A 20,870-nucleotide genomic window follows, 5' to 3' on the forward strand; every position below is an offset into this window, starting at 1 on the left:
CCTTCTCTGGTTATCCTTTAGAAACGCAAAGTGTATAGCCCCTCCAAATGCAAGGGATTTTTACGTCATTCTTGCATGTCACCTTTCCTGCTAAGACTTCTAAGTGTTTTGGCTTTAGTTTTCTTTATTTTGGTGACTTCTGGTTTTGCCTCCTTTCCTGAGAACTGCTATTGCTTTGTCTTCCCCATTCATATTCTTTTTCCTTTCTTTTTTGCTGCATGGAGACTCTCTGCTGTACAAGTGTAAGTATTTTTTTAGCTCTGCTGTTTCTGGCCTACTTGTTTACATTTTTGTGCTCCATTTGCCTGTGTACTGCCTTACGAGTCTCCTGGGAGACTGTAGTGCCATCCATCTGCACCTACAAATGAAATAGGCAGCGGTTCAGGGATGAGATTGGATTTTACAAGAAGGTTCAGCTAGCGTAGCATCTGAATTTAAAGCATCCCTTGGCTTCAAGACCAAACCAAAACAGAGTGCCGATGTCAGAAGTGTAAGCACAAATGTTACTGCTCAGAAAGAAAACCTCTTGATTTGGTTTTATATTCAAGCATCATCCAGCTTAATGAAAAGAATAGCTTAAGAATGGATATAAACTAGGGCTTTCTTGCCACTAGGTTGGAAGAGATGTCAGGGGTTAACTCAGTTCAGTCAGTTGTGTTTTCTTTGTCTGGTTGAATCACCTTGAGCTTTTGACTGCTGCTCTTCTTACCTTTTTGTGCTGTCGCCCTTAATGCGTTCTCAAAGCTGAAAACCCCTTACGTCATTTTGCAGGAAGGCGAGTTGAAGGGAGACTGATCGGGGAGCTCAATTTCAAGATGGAGGGGGAAGTCGTTCATAAGTTTGTTGGAAATCTTTTGAAAGGGAAGTGACAGAAGGGTCACAGAGCATCCCTGTATCTAATAGGATTGAATATAAATTACTTTGGAGGAGGAGGAGAAAAGCATGGAAATGAGCATATCCCTCAGCACTGAGCGTGATTTCAATTATCTGTATAATCAAGGAATGTAGACTAGCTGAGACCCTGTCGCTAAAGGCACATTGTTTTCTAGCCTCGAAACAAAGTGGTTTATTTGTTGTTTTGAATTCCCAAGATACTAGTGTTCTTCCACAGTCAGTAATATAATTTAAGAAAACTCAAGAGAGCTCAGATAGTTTTGTGAGGAAGGGAGGAATCTGGAAAAGTGATCATGGTAAGAGATCCTGGGAGTTTAAAGTTAGCTTGGACACATGAGAGCGTCTAAATATTTGGGAGCATGATGGAGATTTGCTAGCTCCCATCTAGGCCAGAGGGGTACCTTCGTGGAGCTATCTCCAGAGATCTCAGTGGCATAGGTGCACACAGACTTCTAAGAAGGCCTCCCAAGACCCAGAGATGCTGTTAATCTTTTTATCTGTTCTACAGTGTGCTCACAGAAAAGTAGGCAAAACAAGGAAGAAGTTCAGGAGGTGGTCTGCTAGAATGGAAAGTCCCTGGAAGATGTGGACGAAGTGAAGGAGGGGAGCTTGATAATAACAGCTATTTCCCTGTAAAGGCCATGAGTGAAGCGTGGCAGGAGAGCCACGTTGTGCTTGCATGGCCAGAGGTGGTGGGAAGGCAGAAAGTGCACATCTGCCAAACCCAAACTGCTTCCATGAACTATGGGAAACGGGGCTCAGGCTGGGGAGAGGCAGAGATCTTTCTCTAGGAGTTCAGATATCTCCTCTGGTAATGACATGTGCTCTGCTGCTGTAGCATACTGCACAGTGTGTGAGATACTAAGCTGAGATTAAGTCTAGTATTTTGTAAAAAGAGCACACTGGCCTATTTAAATTAATGCTTTGACCCATTTTGCTCTGCGTGTGATCTAGAAAGTTCACTTGGCAAGAAGCCTTTCATCTGTGCACTTCCTAAACAGGCTAGAAAACAGAAGGTTTTCAAATAAAAGTGTATGTATAGCTGTTATTCATGCTGTTAAAGCAAATGGGAAGCATCTCTATCCCTCTGCCTTTATCCCCAGCAACCAAGCTGCCGATGGATCATGCCAAGCTGATGGTTAGTTATAGCAGTGGTACAGAGGCTGGCTTATGGTCATCAGCACAAGCTCGGCAGGGTCATCTGGGGGCATTTTCTGGTCTGGGAAGGAAGGTGAAATCATTCTGTTCCTGGCTGTCAGGGATGTTTTGGAACACTTAAGTCCCTGCCCAGGAACCTCAAAACTTGCACCGTGCTCTTTGGCATCAGTGCCCTGGGCTGATGCAGTTCTCAGCTTGTCTGTGTTCATCTAGGAGCACTCTGAGCACTGGACGTGAAGTTACCGAGCGATGGGACGTCTCCCATCAGCCTTGTTTTCTGTCGCCCTTTCTGATCTTCTTTAGCACATGACTTGCTGCGTTATCCTACTAGATGTAATTTCCAGTCACACCACGAAAAAAAAGTGGCAAGCAGACCAAAATGCATGCAAATATACGTTAACAAGAGAAACAGGCTACAGCTGGAAATAAAACCAGGGGGACTGGTGATAGTGACTCATAATTGCTGTCCCCTAATGCTGAGCTGCTTCAGCTCTTCCTTACATGAGGTGCAGATGCCTTTGGTTGTTTCAGGTTTGGGTGATGGATTGGTAGTGGTCAAGGTGTACAGTTCAGAGGCTGCCCAGCTGCCTACCCATCACATAATCCACTGCAATTTGGGCTGAAAAAGTTCAGCACCTCTCCAACCACTTGCCATCGAATCCATTGCACTGAATTTATTGGTAACTCTGAAAGTAATGTGTGACCTTTTGATGCAGTAAACAAATTGCTTGCTTATTAGTTTCAGGGTAAGTCTGTTCAGGTGGCAAACTGTTTCCTGGCTGGTCTTGAAACTATTGTATGATTTACTGATGCTTGTCAAATGTGGAAGTGGAAACCTGCAAACAGCTGAAGGCATCTTTTTTCATCCAGTAACGTACATGGCAATAAAACTAGAGCCCTATTGCCCAGACAGTGCTATCACTGCCCACTCTGTAATCTGCAAGTCCTTTTCTGATCTTAAGAAGATGGATGATAACTTTACTGTTACGAAAATCTGTCATAACCCTGAGCATCTGAATAGTGGCATAATAATCCTCCTGACTTAATTTGGATGGGAATATGAATTCAGTACATGTAAGTCTGTGCACTGAACTTTCCATATATAAAAACTAGCAAATGTTTACCTTAAACAATTCATGATTTGTTTGAAATGTCAATGCCAACTATGTCTTTTCTGGCTGATATAAAACTGATACTACTAAACTTGATGAACAATTCTGTTAATGAGTTGTGAGCTATAACAGCTTCCTGACTGACACTCCAGATTTGAAGCCACTAGGCTTCAAGACTAGCAAGTAAATGGAAGTATATGGATGTCACTAAAGCCAGCCTGTATGACTCTACCACAAAAGAAACCCATCTTTGCAGAAGCTGAGTCATTTTAAATTAACTCTTTAAAAAACCTGTAGGTCAACTTTTGTTTAAAAGCCTTACAATGCTCGGCTATGTTAAGAGGCTCGGAATTGGTGACGCACGCATTTCCTTTACCAAAACTGTCTGTCTTTCCATGCAAACTTTCAGAAGAGTTCAGGCAAGAAAATAAAGGCAAATTTCTTCCAAAAATAACAAACTCAGGTCCTAAGTCTGGGTATTTGTGCTCTTAAGGCAACATACTCATTTTTTCTGGGAACATGAAGATGAGAAGAATAATAGCGCATAACTTTCAGTAACTATGTTGAATGTACGCCAAGGTAACTTTCCACCTATTCTCAGCATGTCTAAAGTCCAGGGAAGTCATGTGTTTGCTGGAGATACTGCTAACACTGACACAATATTTTTTCTTTTTTGAAGAGGGCTGTGTGCTCCAAGACTGCGTTTTCCTAGGGAGGTTTGGTGAGCTGTGTGGTGGTGTCCAGAGGCATAGATAACTGAATTTTAATCATTTCCAGTAGTGTGTCACTAACGAATAAACTGAGGAAGTATATTTTGTATCAAAAATAAAAGCCAGAACACGGGGGAGACCATCCCCGGTATTGTCATTAACTGTGCAGTACTGGACGCAGTAATTAAGTTTTCTGAGCCTCATGATCTCAAATGCAGAAATGAGGTTTTAATAGTTCCCTTGCGTTACAGTTTGGGATCAATGAGTTTAATGCTTGGACAATTCAAATAATCATCCTGTGTATAGCCTAAGGTTTTAATGGGAAGCATGAACTACCTCCCTGGTTCTGTTCAAAGTCAGTTGCACAAAATGTCAATTTAGAAAAAGTTCTGAATGTTTGAGAAGGGGAAGGAAAAATCCTCATTCCCTCCTGGTGTTAAACCCAGTCAGATCTTGAAATGATACATAGCCTTGAAGAACTGACTTGTTGGATAGAAAGGAAAAGGTGTTCTTTGTCACTTCTGTCCGCTAAAGTAATTTTTGGTTTGTTTTATGTTGATAGATGACTCCTAAATCAAAAAGGAAAAGCATCCACAGTAGAATGCTCCGGCCGGTGTCCAGAGCTTTTGGTAAGTGAGAATTTCTTAACACCTTTTTTGCTGCTTTGCTTGCCTGAGATTCTTCTAGGTAATTCTCAACTGAAAAGCACCAGTGACTCTCCTTCCCTCTGGATAGCATTTGAGGCCCCCACTGGTTGCTTTGGTTTGTGACTCCTAGTGCGTTTGGTAGTAAATCTTTGCTCACAGTGCTCTGTCTGCTGATAAACACAGTGTGGCTGAGTTCTCTAAATACGTTTGTAATTATTTACCACAAAAGGGAGGAATGGCATTGGTTTTTGTTTTAAAGAGCATGTGAAGTCTAATTAGAAAGTTTTGATTTCTCTTAGAAATGGAATTTGATCTAGATAAAGCACTGGAAGAAGTACCTATCCATATAGAAGACCCACCATTTCCTTCCAGCAGGCCGGACAAACGAACTTCTGGATTCATTTCAGAGCTGCCATCAGAAGAAGGGAGAAAACTGGAACACTTTACAAAATTAAGGCCCAAAAGGAATAAAAAGCAGCAGCCCAGCCAAGCAGCAGTGAGTGTACATTAAAATATTACTGACAGTGTCATCTCTTGATTGCTTTTTGCCATGAGTCAGGTATTGCAATGTAATGAGGGCAACTGTTGAAGTTTAAAAGCCGTAAGCAACTACTTCATCGTTCTTCTGGTATTCATGTCTTTTGGTGTGCAATCCCTGTTACAAGCTTTTTGTCTTGTCTGACACAGCCTAAACCCAGCATATGTTTTATCCTTTTTTAATTTGCTTTTGTTTTTTCATGGAAACAGTTTCTGGAGATACTTGGAGCTTTCACAGGAAACGCACAAAATATCATGAGACTTTTCAATTATATTGCAAGGGTTTGTTAAGTCTTAATCCTTTTTTCTGCCTGCATTAAGACGTGGTAACTTGGCATGAATTCTTATTTCTATCAGCTCTCAGAGGAGCTACTCTGTGACACCCAGCTTCCCACAGCTCCTTAACTAAAGATGGTGTTTGGGCCAGCAAATCTGCATAGTCACAGATCTGCTTTTCATGCTGGAGCCTGCCTTGGAAAAGCAAAACAGAAGAGCACTGTCTGTCTACGAAAGGCATTGGTGTGAACCCAAGTATATGTGTGTGGGGTTCCCACAGTTCCATTTCCTTGGCATACCACATCAATGAAGATTTATTGCTGTGATGGTATGTCCTCAGGGTATATAAGGACAGATCTGGAGGAGTTACAGAGCTATCTCACGGCAACAGAGCATAGCTGATATGATAAGTAACCCTTATCAAGGGGTAGCCATTGCTTCGCTGAGTTATGCTGCCTAGTAATGAATGTCTGTGGCCTCTTCTGCTCCCTGAGGGTTGTCACCGGAGAGGACCCTTGAAAATTTCCCTAATGCCAGGAAAGATCGTATCAGGCAGTAGGGTGCTTTTTGCACCACTTGTAAATGGAGCAACCTTCAAGCAGAGGGGATATTCAAGCCAACTTTCCATTCCCTTGCACTTTACAGGGAAAGATAGAGGTAGCAGAAGGGTGGACTGGTCTCTGCATTGTAGTGAAAACACGTCTGTGTTTACTTCTTCCAGTTCTGCAGAACGCATGTATTTTCCCAGTTGCTAGACTTGCCTCCCTTCCAAATTTACTCAGCACATCCTGTGCCTTCTGCAGAGAGGTGGGGAAGGAGTGGGGGCATGGAAGCACAAGTGCTCCAGTACTGGGCGTGGAACTAGGACATACAATATATTGCTCAACAGAAACAAAAAGCTTACTTCTTGTAGTGGAGAAGTGTTACTTTCTGTGATAGTGCAGTGTTCATCCATATTGAATTAATTGGGAAATTAGGGGGTTATTTAGGCGCAGAAATTGAAACGAACTTTTTTACTTAAACTCATTTGTCCCTGTCTTGTTTTTATGGACCATTTAATTCCTTACTAGTTCTGACCTTATAACAAGTCTAAACAGTTTTTTGAAAGACTTAAGATGTTTGTTTTGATGCTTCCAAAAACAAAACAGTCAAATTTTGAAGGCCGGAATCTTGAGTGGAGTGCAGCATTGTTTGCAGAATTTATTTGCTGCTGGTTTTGCACTTTGAAAATGCAGAAAGCAGTGGTTAAGAAAAGCACTTGAAATGTGAGAGGCAAAATCTTGACCTTTTCTGCCACTTAAAAGCAGGTCTATTGGGTTGTTTGCTGTTCCCATTATTTCCATTTAGTCCTTTAAGGGATCTCAGATGATCATGGCTGTACTTCTCTAGGTGTGCTGGAAAATAGATTTGTTCTTTTAAAGCTGAAAAAATGTAAGAAAAAAAGGGGGAAAAGGACTGGAAAAAAGGGGAGAAATGTAAACTTTTAACTTGGGGTGGGTGTGCGGGCAGAAGAAAGATTTATAGTTTTGTCAGAGTTTTTACTGAAATGAGTGTTCGGGGGGGGGAAGAGAGGGAAAAAAAGAAAACCTCAGCACCACCCACCCATGATGAAACAGTTGTTTATCATTAGATTTTTGTGAGATCTTAACCTTATAAGTTCTTCCATCATGTGTGAAGATTTAGTACAGCAGAGGTGAATCTCTAATGTATGAAAGATCTTGTGATTCATCTTATTTATTTCTGCTTCCAAGCCATTTTTTTTTCTTAATAAAGAAACATAGAAGGCTCATCTTTAAACTTAGGTTTAAAAAAAAAAAAGACAAATGAAAACTTAACTTTTTTTTTTTTTTTTAGCATTAGGAGCGTAAAACATGAAATAAACCAGAGCTCAGTCTTTTACATTAATGTTGATCACTAAAAGACATTATAATAAACATCTATAAGAAAATTCTGTGCTTTGAGGACCTTATGAAGTCCTCAGCGTTTGTGTACGTCATTAGTATGTTTTTAGGAACTTGCTGCTTTTTCAGATGCAATCTGTTTTCTTTTTTGAGGTAGATCTTCTCAGCTGCTGTAGATTATTGAATTCTTGCATTACGTCCTCTTCAGGACATGTACTTGCCTTTGATACTTACATGTTTGTTCCTTCTATGGAGGGCTCTGGTATCAATATTAAATGGTTTCTCATTTCTGTTGAAACACACCAGCCACTTTTGGTTGACACTTTTCAGTTGAGATGTCAGTGTCAACTGTTTTTTGACTGAGAAGGTAAATATTTACATTGAGACAACTGGTACTGGTGTGACCAAGCCAGGTTGCTGCCTAGGTTCAGATGTTCCAGCTAAACAAGTTCTCTGCAGAAAACTCCAGAGGTGGCAGAGTTGGAAGTCTTGGGAAGTCATTGTACTGCTTAGAATAAAACTGGTTTTGTAGAAAATATGCAGTTTGACAGGCAACAAAGCAGATGGGCTCTTTTCAGATCACTATTACATTGCTACAGCAGATATCAATGAAATATCATCTTTGATAACAAAGTAAATATTAGGCTTCTAACAAGGTTCAGCCATGGAAAGTAAAAAGTTTCATGGACGTGTCAAAGTATTAGTTCATGTGCAATCTGCTTAATGAGGCTGGGTTTGATGTTAACAGCAGCTTCTAAGAGTATTTATTTTTCTTTTTAGAGGCATAGAAAAGAGTGTGTATTCCAGCTGAAAAGGGAAGCTGGGATTATTTTGAGTTATTGTGGCAACTAGGAGATTCCTTGATTTAAATCGTTTCAAATTACAAACCCTGCTATTTTGTGACAGACTGATTCCTGGCCATTAGTACTACCAAGAATACGACTGGGTTGGGTCTTGTGGAGTCCCTCTGTAGTCACCTACAAGGTCTCCATACGGTATTTAAACAGAAGGAAGTCTCTCTACTGGTAATAGAGCTTTTCCACATCAAAGCCACGTACGGGAGCTAGACCACATGAGAAATCCTCCCAGGAGACGGCATGTTTCATCCTCAGGAGGCTGCAGAGTCACCAGCTAATCTTCACAGGGCCTTTGTAGTTGGCAGGTATTACTAAGTCAGCCTGGTTTAGATGCCTCGAGTCACCCACATTCAAAATGTGGGTATTGAAACCAAAGAAAGGGAGCAGGTTTTCCATTTGCAGACACTCACCGAAAATCTGTGTTCACTTCCTAAAGTGAAACACCTGATTCTGAATTTAGAGTCTCTGCTTTTGGAAGTACTGGATTGAATGAATTGTAAAAGGCTCTGATAGCCTGCTGGAGCTCTGTTTCTAAACCCAGAGTCCAGAACATATGTTTTTCTCTGAACAGGGAAACAACTAGCTGTTGAAAATACTTTCTCTTCAGGTCACCACCTGATCAGGATTTAATTTTTTCTTAACTGTTTTTTGTCTTTTCTGACTGAACCAGTGCTCTATTCTCACAAGCCCAAGGCATTTGATTCCTGGCCTCATGCATGGCAGAATCCAATTTGTCACTGGTGTTTGGGGTTACTTTGTGTTTGATGTAATACGTCAACCGTCCTGACTAAAGGGGGAATTCCAGTGGGAATTCCATTGCCTGCACTGACGTTTGGTTGACACAAACAATTTTTATGATGTCTTAAGTCTCAATTATTGTCCTTGAAACAAATATGCTTAGGTTATTATATACCAGAGAGTTTTTTCTTCTGACAGGTGTCTGCTGGAGTACCTCCAGAAGGGGATCAGAATGGCCTCATGGGGAGAGTGGATGAAGGCGTGGATGAATTTTTCACTAAGAAAGTGACAAAAATGGATTCAAAGTAAGTTCAAATTTAATTTTTTTAAAAATTAAATTTAAAAAAAAAAAAAATCCATCCTGATAGCTGGGATGTAGTAGCACTTCTAAGTTGTATTTGACTTCTGTTTCCAATATCCAGGGTTGCTATTGTCAAAATCAGAAAATACCTTAGTAGTCAAGACATTGTGAATTCAATTACCCTCCCTTAAAAATGACTACTTTGAAATAAATTGCTTTAATATACCATATGGAGGGGATTATTGACTAGTGTGTATTTTTATAATTCAGTTGACTTCATTTTACCCTTCAGTGGAGCTCATTAGAGCTGAAGCAGAGCTGTGTAGCAGTTGAGGCTCTCCTCTCCAGTGCTAGTAGTACACACAAGTGTCTCTGTCTGATAAGGACTGCTGTTGCACACAGTGTTTTGATAGATGACAGTAGATTTATGTTGGTTTAGACATATGTTAGATGTGTTTGATCAATTTGTAGTATTCCAGATTGAGGCAATACATTAGTCTGAAAGATATGTCCCCTTCAACCGTAGGGGTTATACAGCTTATACAATTGCTTTGTAGCTGGTTGTATGTTTACAGAACCATGCATCTAGATGTTCTTGCATTCATGCAAGAATATACACACACTGCAATACTTACATAAGTGAGAAAGCTAGCTAGGGTGATTTCCAGACAACTTGGAATGACCCCTTCTGTGCTGACATCCATTAAGGAAAATGATAGGTGTTAACTGGTAGATAGCTGTGGCAGGAAAAGCAAATGTTTTAAAGTCACTGTGGGTTATAAATATCTACAGTGACATGTGAAGCCATGTGTGATGTACTATGTGTAGTGGGTAAAATTATGGTAGCTTTGAAAAATGGATTAGCCAGTTAAGTTCAGGGTGCTTGCAGACTACTGCCTTCTCCTGTGCTTCCCTTGAGCGCCTGCCAGCTGCTCATTTCAGATGTCCTCATGAACTTGCACTATCCTTGTGTGCCTGTCCCTGGCCATGCCCGTGGCTAAGGATTGTTGCTCCATTCACTGCACCGGTGGCCCTTTCTCCACTTGGGCTGGTCGTATGCAGAGATGTTATGTGCCCAGCTTTCCGCTCAAGTGTGAATGAATCTATTCTGCTCGTAAGATGCCTGTAGAAAGTCTTACTGGCAGGTGGGTTGTTTTGAGGTTGGTGTTTTGAGATTGGGTTTTTTTGAGGATGAGCATCTGCACTATAAAGGTGATGTCTCTGTGCTCCTTACTGGAGAGAAGGTGGCTGTGCCAACTAGTTCCTGTTTCAAGCAAGGCCCATAAGGGACAAGATCCCCCAAAAGCTGTGTGCCTGGATCAGTTGTTCCCCTTTAACTAATGGGCAGATACAAACCAGAGGTAGTGCACTCTGGAAACAAAGCAGAGTGAAATTGTATGTGCATAGACAGCTTGGGCAGAGTGGAGATGAAACGGCTGCCTCTCTTCTCTACACCATGCACAAGGCCAGCAAAGGAATCCTCGGGGCGGTATGATCAATGTTAATTGTCCATTTTTTAATTTAGAGACACCAGCTAATGACTGGGCCTAGGGCAGCGTATGGATCATACAAAAGATTGGCTTTGCCCAGGAGAAGTCATTAGGTACTATTTAAAGGAGAGGGGGAAGGGGAGTGGAGAAGAGTTTAAAATGTCTGTGTCTTTTATTAGGAGACCGTCAACTAAAAGTTCAGACAGCAGTGAGCCCAGTGAAGCAGGTGATGAGAAGAAGAAAAGGGACTCAAGGAAGAGTGGCTTCCTTAACTTAATCAAATCAAGAGGCTCCAAATCTGAACGTCCCCAGACTGTGATGGTGGCAGAGGAGCCCTCCTCGCCCAAGGTTGCTGCAAAAAGTCCAGCTGTGGATGCAAGCAAGAAGGAGGTAAAGCCTGCAGAGCAGAACGGTGGTGCAGAGCGATCGGAGGAATTAAAGACACCAGACTCACTGGAGGAGGCACAGCCGGACGATGCCACAAAAGCTGAAAGGGGTGACAGCAAAGGAAGCCCACAAGGAGGCCGGAGGTATGGCGTGCAGGTGATGGGCAGTGGACTTCTCGCAGAAATGAAAGCCAAGCAGGAGAAGAGAGCAGCCTCTGCTCAGAAGGTGAAGTCAATTTGATTTCTCTTGAGTTGTTGAAAAAATGAGCAAGAGCTAAGTATCTCCAGGGGAAGTGGGTTGGGTCTACAAGGGTTGGTGGCTGGGGCTTAACACATCAGTTCAGCTTTCCATAGGGATTATGGTGTTGCTGCAAGTGGATTGCTCTCTCTGCTGTGGTGGTTGAACATGAATACCCTGGCCAAGGACTAGGCTGCACATGTGGAGCAGGAAATGCACTCTTAAGACTGCACTTTCTCTCCTCTTGTGAAGGAGGTGACACCAGCTCTTGCGCTTGATGTCAGGCCATCACAAGTACAGAAGAGGATGCGTAATTGTTTGCATGTATTACAGAGTAATTTGGGGGCAATTAGTAAGCACAGTTTGAGTGTCTCCACTCTACCATGCATGGTTTGTTCATGCGTAATGAAGTGTGCTTTACAAAAGGTAAAGCTAGGACAGACTTTTTACTGTGTGCCCCCTGCACACCAGTGCCTCAGGTGTTTGGCAGAGTTAACTACAGTAGTAGCTATCTGTACTCTTCTGTTTTGGAAGGTGATGTAGAAAGGAGGAGAGATGTACTGTATTTTAAATTATATCCAGAGAAGTAAATTTGGCTTCCAGACGCTGTTAACAGCTATTCAGCTTATACTTTTCTTGTCGCACTTTATATTTATGTCCTTTTGTACCATGCATAATTATTTTTATGCCTTTGATTTCTGTGTTTTAAATACTAACACTCAAAGAAAATAGGCATATGTTAAAAAAATTAAATTAATCTATTCCTGATTACCTGTCTGGATTCCCTTCGCTCTCTCTAATTTTCTCCTCTCTGAAGTGCTGCTGCTGGGCAGGAGCTCTGCTTCACTTTGCAAATGTGTGGAGTGGAATATCCTTGTATTGCTCCAAAACATTTTGTGCCAACCTGTTTGTCTGATGCCTGTTTCTCACTGAACTTCTCCATTATCATCCCCTCCTTCCTCCCTGCTGCAGTTGGCATGTTCTAAAATTACCAAAGGATCAGCCTTTTTTCGCTCCTCTTTTCAATGTGCAGAGCACTCAGGTGCTGTCCATTCCCCACCATTATCCCCTGTAATTTGGAAGGTGTTACCTTATGACAAAGCTCACCTGCAAGCTTTGCTGTGTTTTCCTTCCTTTAACACGTTGCAGGATTGTCTTGCTGTGACCGAGCAATGCACCCGAAGTTCGTTATTACCTTTCTTCATAGTGCTTGCTGTGATGTCTGAACCATTCCTGCAGATGCTGGCGTCTTAGAATAAGCAGATTCAAATTAACACAGTAGTCAATGGCTCATTAAAGGGATCCTCAGCATAAAAATAATTTTTCTGGAGAAATGACCAATTCCCACCTTTCTCATTGGTGCTGAGCAGTGCACGTGAATAGTCTCACTGATTTCTAAAACACCCAAGTTTTCAAGTAAAATGTCATATGATTTTAAATAAGTGTTATGCTCTGTCTGTAACTAACAAAATACCCAGATAGTCCAGATTATACACATTTTTACAGCTGCATAAATTGTGTGTGCTTGGCCCTCTTCCGGTTCTTAACACTTGTCATTTCAAGTAGGTCAGATCTGGAATGATGTGGCTGTCATTTTTTTTTAAGTGGGGAGAGTAAAAGTTGTCTTTGATTGATGAGCTTTTGTAACATGAAAACTTAAATTTTATCTATCAAAAAGAAAAGTGTTGCCTTTTACTAGTAATTTTTTTTTCCACCCTTCGCTTTTTTACTGGTTGGAAAGGTTACCCTTCTTTCAGGTTTAGTTTTCAAGAAAATAGTGTTATTGATCTTATTTTTTTGTTGAATTTTGTATAAAAAATTATATTTATAGAATGCAAAAGTAGTTGGTTTATTTGGGTTTTTTTAAAGAGTGACAAGAAAACTGAATTGAAATAGGAATCTGTACACAGCAGGGCACTGAGTTATCTATTCTTAATGTTACCCAGACCACAAAAAATTGAACTGCTGTTCAAAAGAATTTTTCACATACTTCATACTCGATCGCAATAGCGAATAATTTAGCTTTGCACCTTTATGCCTGATATTCATGAAGGTGAAAGTCATGCAGTATCCTGGTGGTTGAGCTACAGAAGACAGCAGCCTACTGCTGTTACGTTGTTTCGGATGGGGATGACATCAACTTCCCTAACATCTTGAAATTTATCAGAATTCCAGTATGATAGAAAATTGTATTTTCCTGTAAGGTACAGATGGCTGCTTATATTCTGAGCTATTTTACATGAAAACAAAACCAGAAGGAGTTTACTATTTTGTTCATAACCTACCGCAGTCTTGTAACAGATACAAGTGATGAGCAGGTGCACAGTAGATGGAAAGATGGTAAATGCTTTTTTGTTTTCTTTTGCTTAGAATACAACTTGCGAATTGGCATTAACCATAGAGACTAGTATTTGCAGATTAGTGTTGCCTCTAGGCATACATAAAAAGATCTTTTAGCTCCATCTAGTGTTTACAGACTGAATTTTTAAATACCTTGAGCAAGACCTATGAGTAGACTGAGATCATCTGTAACCTGTTATTTACTCTCAGTAGCACCTGACTCTGCAGTATTTCTCAACCTTGCATGAATTCCTATTAAAAGTAGAGCCTAGTAGTGATTTATCTGCAAGATAAAATCACCTGCATTTATCTGACATGATTGACACCTTCTCAGAGTACATTTTTGCAACAGTGTTTACTGTTGTCTCGGGACTGTAAGCAGTTTGCAATGTGTGTACAGTAGGTAGCCAAACACGTGAACATCCTAATTGCGTTTTTAAGTACTACCCTAATAGATGCCAGCACTGGCTTTTGTACTTGTCTCTGTATATGGTCATATCTCCCCAGTAGTGCCATAACTAGGGAGGGAGGAAGGAGTAATAGTGAAATTAGTTTTCATATTGTCATACAGCTCAAAAGTCATTTACTGTAGTTAAGTGTTATGCATATATCTTCAATATTTACATAGGAAAATGTGTATTTCGATGAAAGTTCATGAGAATTCACATTCCATGAAGAAACTGTTGATAAATTCAGTTCTTAAAAGTTTTTTTTCTGAGGTATGGAAGAAAAATCCAGTAACAGGAGACTGGTATTCCCTTCAAAAATATATAGCCAAGACAGTCTTACAAAGAAACACGTGGCTTTAGGAGGCTGAGAGGTGAGAATTTAGCCAAGATATCAATGACAGTTAAGAAATGGGAATAAAAACTGAGTTTTCACCCAGTAGTACAAAGCATAATGTTCCTTTGGAGAGGACTATGTTTTGACCATTAGTAATGGTCAAATGTAGTAATGTAGTTTACCATTCTGGCCCTACAAGTCATGGCATTTCTAGAGTGCTTCTGACCAGAAGACTTCATTGTTTGGCTGACATGTGGTTTTTAACATACAGATGATTTTATACTTAAAACCTGTAGAAATATAATCCCTTAGAGTGGATAGTTATATCTGTTTCAAGGTAGTTTTACAGTACAGAAAGTTTAGTGATGATTCTAGTAGCATCCTTGTGCACACTTATACTTAGGGGAGAGGTCAGGAGGAAGCGTTACCCTGGCAGGTCATATACAAGAATGGCAGGCACTCAGCATCTCCATCCTTTTCTTTGTTATATTAAAGAGAGGCTTTGTTTTAGGAGCTGTGAGATTACATCAGCAAAATGGAGGTATAGGTAAATCTGTAAGGCCAACCACACTGTTTTCTGTCTTGCTCCCCAAAATCTGCTTCTCCTGAAATGTCTGTGTTGAATTACCACTGCAGGGGAAAGACACCTGGATATTTAGAGATCATTCCTTTATGTTTATATTTAAAATACTATTTTCACTCTAAATCTGTCAAATTTTCTATAATTATTATGTACTCCTGCTACTTGTAGCCTTTCTCTTCCTTCCTACATTTCCTGTTGTCCAATTCTTATCTACGTGCTATACCTAGGAGTCTTAGATTGTAAGCTCCAAAGGGCAGTGGTCATATTTGATGTACACTGCGTGGCACGTGGTGGAGGTTTCTGAACACTGTGGGACAATCATATCCCAGCACGAGTCATGCAGAATTGATGTTAGAGCAGTAGTAGCAGTGTCCTGGGCATGTCAACATGACTTATGCGTGAGTATATAACCAAATGCAATCATCAGCATAAATCATAGAACCATAGAATGGTTTGGGTTGGAAGGGACCTTAAAGATCATCTAGTTCCAACCCCCCTGCTGCCATGGGCAGGGACACCCTCCACTAGACCACGTTGCCCAAAGCCCCATCCAACCTGGTCTTAAACACTTCCAGGGAGGGGGCCTCCACAACCTCTCTCGGCAACCTGTTCCAGTGCCTCACCACCCTCAAAGTAAAGAATTTCTTTCTAACATCTAATCTAAATCGACCCTCCTTCAGCTTAAACCCACTACCCCTTGTCCTGTCACTACACCCCCTGATAAACAGTCCCTCACCATCTTTCCTGTAGGCCCCTTCAGGTACTGGAAGGCTGCTCTAAGGTCTCCCTGGAGCCATCTCTTCTCCAGGCTGAACAACCCCAACTCTCTCAGCCTGTCCTCACAGGAGAGGTGCTCCAGCCCTCTGATCAGCTTTGTGGCCCTCCTCTGGACTCGCTCCAACAGCTCCATGTCTCTCCTGTACTGGGGACCCCAGGGCTGGACGCAATACTCCAGGTGGGGTCTCACAAGAGCGGAGTAGAGGGGCATTTGCTTTAAGACATTTACCACACTAACTGTCTTGAAGTAGCAAATCAAGATCAAGATTGAATCTGTCTGCAAAAGTCTATCCTCACTTTTTTAGTTTCCAAAAAATCTCTCTTTTTTTTTTTGCCTAGTGTGATCTTTTTAAGGCTTTCTGTCGTAGTATATCCTGCACTTATTTCTGTGCACTTTTTGTATCCTCCCATTTATCCTTCAGCTTAAGCTTTGGTAGCAGGTAAGGCAGTAAAAGGAGGCTGGTTCTCTTACAAGTACATTGGCTGCGTATCCAAACTTCTGGTGAATACACAGGTTTCAAGCTCACTTAAGCTAGATCCACGATACAACAAAACTCTTTGCACCTTTTTGGGTTTTTTTTGAGGTCAGGCTGTTAGGAAAGCTAGTCTTAAGAATAGAAGACTTGGTAAAATATCAGCACGTAAACAAGCAGCCCCCTTTCTTTAGAGGTGCTGAGCATCCAGCAGCCCTTGTGATGGGGAGCTTTAAACACCTTTCAAGAAGTAAGATCTATTTGTTTTTTAACAAAGTCCTGTAAATATGTGAGCACTGCTGCGACTGTAGTTGTAAGTTTATCTAAAATAAAAAAATTATTCTTGTATGTGGAAGAGCATAGGATCTATTCAGCAGTCTTAACATTCAAAATCTAGATCTTCAGAAAAAGACACTTTATTTTAAACCTAAACAAGGAATTTTAAAATATGGAGCTATCTTTAAAGCAAAGACTGTTTCCACCTAGCACCTTTAGTTTCAACTCCTGTACATTAGCAGACCTGTTGCTTTTAGGAGGCAGGGTGTTATTGCAGCTGTGCTAGACATGTGGCAGTATTAGTTATTGGTTTTTTCCTACTTAGATCTCCAAGATCTGAAAGAGAAACAAGGAGAGAGAGAATCCACTATTTATTACCATCACTGCTTTCTCTGCTTTATGGCTTCTAAGTTAGAGCTTTTTTTCTAACAGAACCACTGAGTTGTATTAATTACAGATATATTATTAATATGAGAGCTTTTCTCACTCTTTCAGAAACTTGGGAATGACACAACTCCCAGAGAGTCTTTTGACATGGCAATGAGCTCAGAACGACTGGATGGAAGCGGTACAGGTACGTTTTGGTTTTCCTGGCATAAACTCTTTCTAGAAAATGCAAAATGCCTAACCTCAAAATCTCACTCCCCTCTCCAGATTGTGTGTGTACAGTTGCTTAAGCAAAATATGAGCTTATGCTTAGTGGAAAGGATTAGAAACAAGCTCACTTCTTGTACTGCATTTGACAGCATTTTTCAAGAGGTCAGCTCTAGGGCTCGGTTGATGTCTCAGCTTTTACTCTTGTGCTCCACATTGCACAGGAGGGAAGCTACTCTGTGCATGTGTCTTGGGTGCCTTTGAAAGGGTGCTGACTTGTAATGGGATCAGCAAAGCTGAAGCTGAACCCAGGAGCCAGCAAAAATGTCTGCATGCAAAGAAGTGAAACTCCTGAATACACCCGATGACCTAAACGTGACTAATTTGCAAGGTTTGTAGTAGCCAGTGCAGGTACCAGCTTGAGTAGTCCTGGCTTTCAGCTGTTGGAACAGACATCTCACAGGCAATGGCAGCTGGCTCTTCCCAGGGTTTAGCTGACTTAACCGAAGCCAGGGCTGTTTGCAGAGCTGTGGAGGCCCCTGGACACTCCGTGCATGCACAAAATGCCTCCCCATTGTGTACAAAGTCGTCCGACTGAAATCAGAGGAGCAAGAATAGTCTGTGCTTGGGGCTTTAGAGTAGCTGGGGGTGTCTGACCCCAATTTTTCTCTGGTCCTTGTCTCTATATATAGAGACATTTCACCCCCACCTCGCTGTGCATCCCCCTTCCTTCTGGCCTCCAACTGTCAGTGCGTTCATCACCACTCTTGCTTGAGAGCTCCCTGAGGCTGCTCTTCATGTTGCAGCTACAGTTTGTCTTTGTTTTGGGTTAATTTATTTTAACTTACTGGGTTCTAATAATATTAGCAAGCCTGAGGTTAGGAAGGCAAGACAGACAGTTAATGGAAAATTGCTGGATGTTGCTACAGGAAAACTATAGATAGTGATGCTGAAGGAGAATAGGGGGTTTTTATTCCTTGCTTCATGTCTGGATATTGCCTGCTTTTTTACAGGTGTCCTGCTGTTTCTCTTGCAGCATGAAGGTCTATTGCATGCATACAGACATGAATTCTCACTGTCATGCAGTCACAGAGATACATATGCGCCACACAACTCTCTGTGGTTTGCCAGAGTTTAACTCCAACTGAGCTGAAAAACAGCTATATAAGCTGGAAAAAGGTATTGGAGATTGGCTCGCAACAAACTATATCAACACTCCCCACCCTCCCACTGCCATTAAAATGTCTGTGCTCAGCACTTTTGTAACAAGTAGGATTTCTGAATGGAGATAGCAGGTAGGTAGGTCAAGTCAGCATCTGTGAGCACATGCTTGGTTTTGCCAGGTACCAAGGCCACCAGTCTGCACTTCAGTTAGTCTGTAATTCTCTTCTGAGAATGAAGATGTGACAGTTGTGTAAAGTCCCAAGCTGGCATACAAGTTCCCAGATTATATCTGCTTCGTGAAAGCCCTCAAGCATCTCAAAGCTGCAAAGAAGGAACCAGCAGGTGTCCAGCAGGTTTCTACCGACTTCCAGAGTTACATATGACTGATTTATTGCTTTGAAGTCAGTATAGTTTTATCTGTAAATACTTTGGTCTTTGTTTGGGATAAATAATATGTTGATAAACTTGCTAATGTGTGAAAACCATAATCCATATACAGTGACATTAGATAAAATATTATATAAAGAATACTTTGATCGCAACTAAGTTTCGAAATCTCCTCTAGAGCTTGCTAAAAGCAACAAATAACAAGATGTAGCCTGCTGATCACACTTTGAGATTTACTTTCTGCGCCAGGATTTCTCTGTTGATCTTGGATAGCCAGCCTTTTGTCAGTGGAGGCACAAAAGGGCCAAAGGCTGCCTTTTCCATGGATCCATCGCTGCTTTCTCAGCAGGTAGGCTGTACCATCTGCTCCCAGAAATATGAAGGGAGAATAAGGTCCAGCCAGCCATCACCCCAAATGTATTAAAAAGGGGGACATACCATCACCTCTGAGACACTTGAATTATGAAGCTTAGCATGTGTAAAAACTAGTGGGTTTAGATGTTTTTCTTGCAGTGATTTTGAATGAAATAGACTAGACTATTTCAGTTGGAAGGGACCTACAATGATCATCTAGTCCAACTGCCTGATGAATTCAGGGCCAACCAAAAGTTAAAGCCTGTTGTTAAGGGCATTGTGCAAACAACTCCTAAACCCTGACAGGCTTGGGGCATCGACCACCTCTCTAGGAAGCCTGTTCCAGTGTTTGACCACCCTCTCAGTAAAGAAATGCTTCCTCATGTCCAGTCTGAACCTCCCCTGAGCTTTGAGCCATTCCCAGGTGTCCTGTCACTGGATCCCAGGGAGAAGAGCTCAGCACCTCCCTCTCCACTTCCCCTCCTCAGGAAGCTGCAGAGAGCCATGAGGTCGCCCCTCAGCTTCCTCTTCTCCAAACTAGACAAACCCAGAGCCCTCAGCTGCTCCTCACAGGGCATTCCTTCCAGCATTTTCACCAGCTTTGTTGCCCTCCTGTGGACACATTCAAGGACCTTCACAGCCTTCTTATATTGTGGGGCCCAGAACTGCACACAGCACCCAAGGTGAGGCCACACCAACACTGAATACAGCGGGATAATCACCTCCTTTGACAGGCTGGTTATGCTGTGTTTGATGCACCCCAGGATGCAGTCTGCCATCTTGGCTGCCAGGGCACAATGTTAAGGGTCCTCTTACATACTCACAAAGCAGTGCAGCAGTGATATGGAAGCTAATGATGATATTTTCCACACGAGCGTATCTTGTGCATGGAGCATTCTGTGTTGCAGGAGACTTTATTTTATGTGTCTCTTTATTTTAGCGCCTAAGCTCCAGCAGACCCTTCCAGAGAGTCGGTTTGCCTTGAATAAAGGTGAGTCCATCTCAGCAGCTTCAGAAAAAAATTCAAAAGCTGAACCAAAGGCAGAAGCTGGCACAAAGGCAAGAAGTTCTTCCAATACACCGACCAGCCCAAAACCTCCACTGCAGTCAGCAAAGCCCAGCCTGACAGGACGACCCACGGTGCCACAGAAACCACGCTCTGCCTCTCGTACTGGTGAGGAGATCTTCTAAGTATTCGTTACTCCTAGCTGGGTATTTCTGAGTGGCATTTGTGTGGGCCGCATCCTGAACAAAAGTCAAATGTAGAGGGACAGCTTCTTCATTCACTTGCTCTTGACTTGCATCCTTCTTTTCTACCTCCCTTTGCCCTAATTCAAATACACTTATTAAAGTGGTTTAATCTGTGATCCACAATGGTAAAGCCTGAGGAGAAGCAATAGCGGCAGTGGCAGAGCTGTTTTGAGTTAGCCTGCTTTCATAGAAGAGGAGAGCAGAGCGAACTACTTCAGCATCAAAGCCCTGGTTTAGTAGCACCGACAAAAATAACTGTATTTTCTCTAAACACCTGGCTGTAAATACTAAAGTCCTTGGGCTTTTCTGGCAGGCTGCTCTTGGACCCTCGAGTAAAGGCCTCTTATTATTAATAACTTGTGCAAACCGATTGTCTCTCACTCTTTTTCCTTGTTTTGCCTTTGTTTCTTTCCTTGTTGCTTTTGACTGGAAATAATCGTAACTGTGCTTTTATAACCCTGCAAGACTGCCAGTGGAATAACTATTAACTTCTGCTCTGTCCTAACCTCCTGCCCAGATGTCATCTCAAGATTTCCAATAGTGTGAAATATTTCAGCAGATCTCCCATACATTTGTCTGTCTGCTATTTAATAGGCCAATGTCACAACCTCTTCCCAAAGTAGGGCTGCTGCAGTTGAGAGGA

At 41.8% G+C, this 20,870-nt stretch overlaps 1 protein-coding gene across 2 annotated transcripts in view; it reads left to right on the forward strand.

Annotated features, from left to right (window-relative positions):
• Positions 1–20,870, forward strand: part of CARMIL1 (capping protein regulator and myosin 1 linker 1) — a 193,814-nt gene that overhangs the window by 163,946 nt on the left and 8,998 nt on the right. For both annotated transcript variants that reach the window (XM_075744582.1, XM_075744581.1), the window contains exons 30-35: positions 4,437–4,503; positions 4,821–5,017; positions 9,029–9,135; positions 10,801–11,233; positions 16,973–17,051; positions 19,917–20,150. In XM_075744582.1, the coding sequence (XP_075600697.1) occupies positions 4,437–4,503; positions 4,821–5,017; positions 9,029–9,135; positions 10,801–11,233; positions 16,973–17,051; positions 19,917–20,150 (1,117 nt within the window). The remainder of the gene's footprint in view (positions 1–4,436; positions 4,504–4,820; positions 5,018–9,028; positions 9,136–10,800; positions 11,234–16,972; positions 17,052–19,916; positions 20,151–20,870) is intronic.

The sequence above is a fragment of the Balearica regulorum genome, chromosome 2 (genome assembly GCF_011004875.1).
Source record: "Balearica regulorum gibbericeps isolate bBalReg1 chromosome 2, bBalReg1.pri, whole genome shotgun sequence".
NCBI classification, from domain to species: Eukaryota; Metazoa; Chordata; class Aves; order Gruiformes; family Gruidae; genus Balearica; species Balearica regulorum.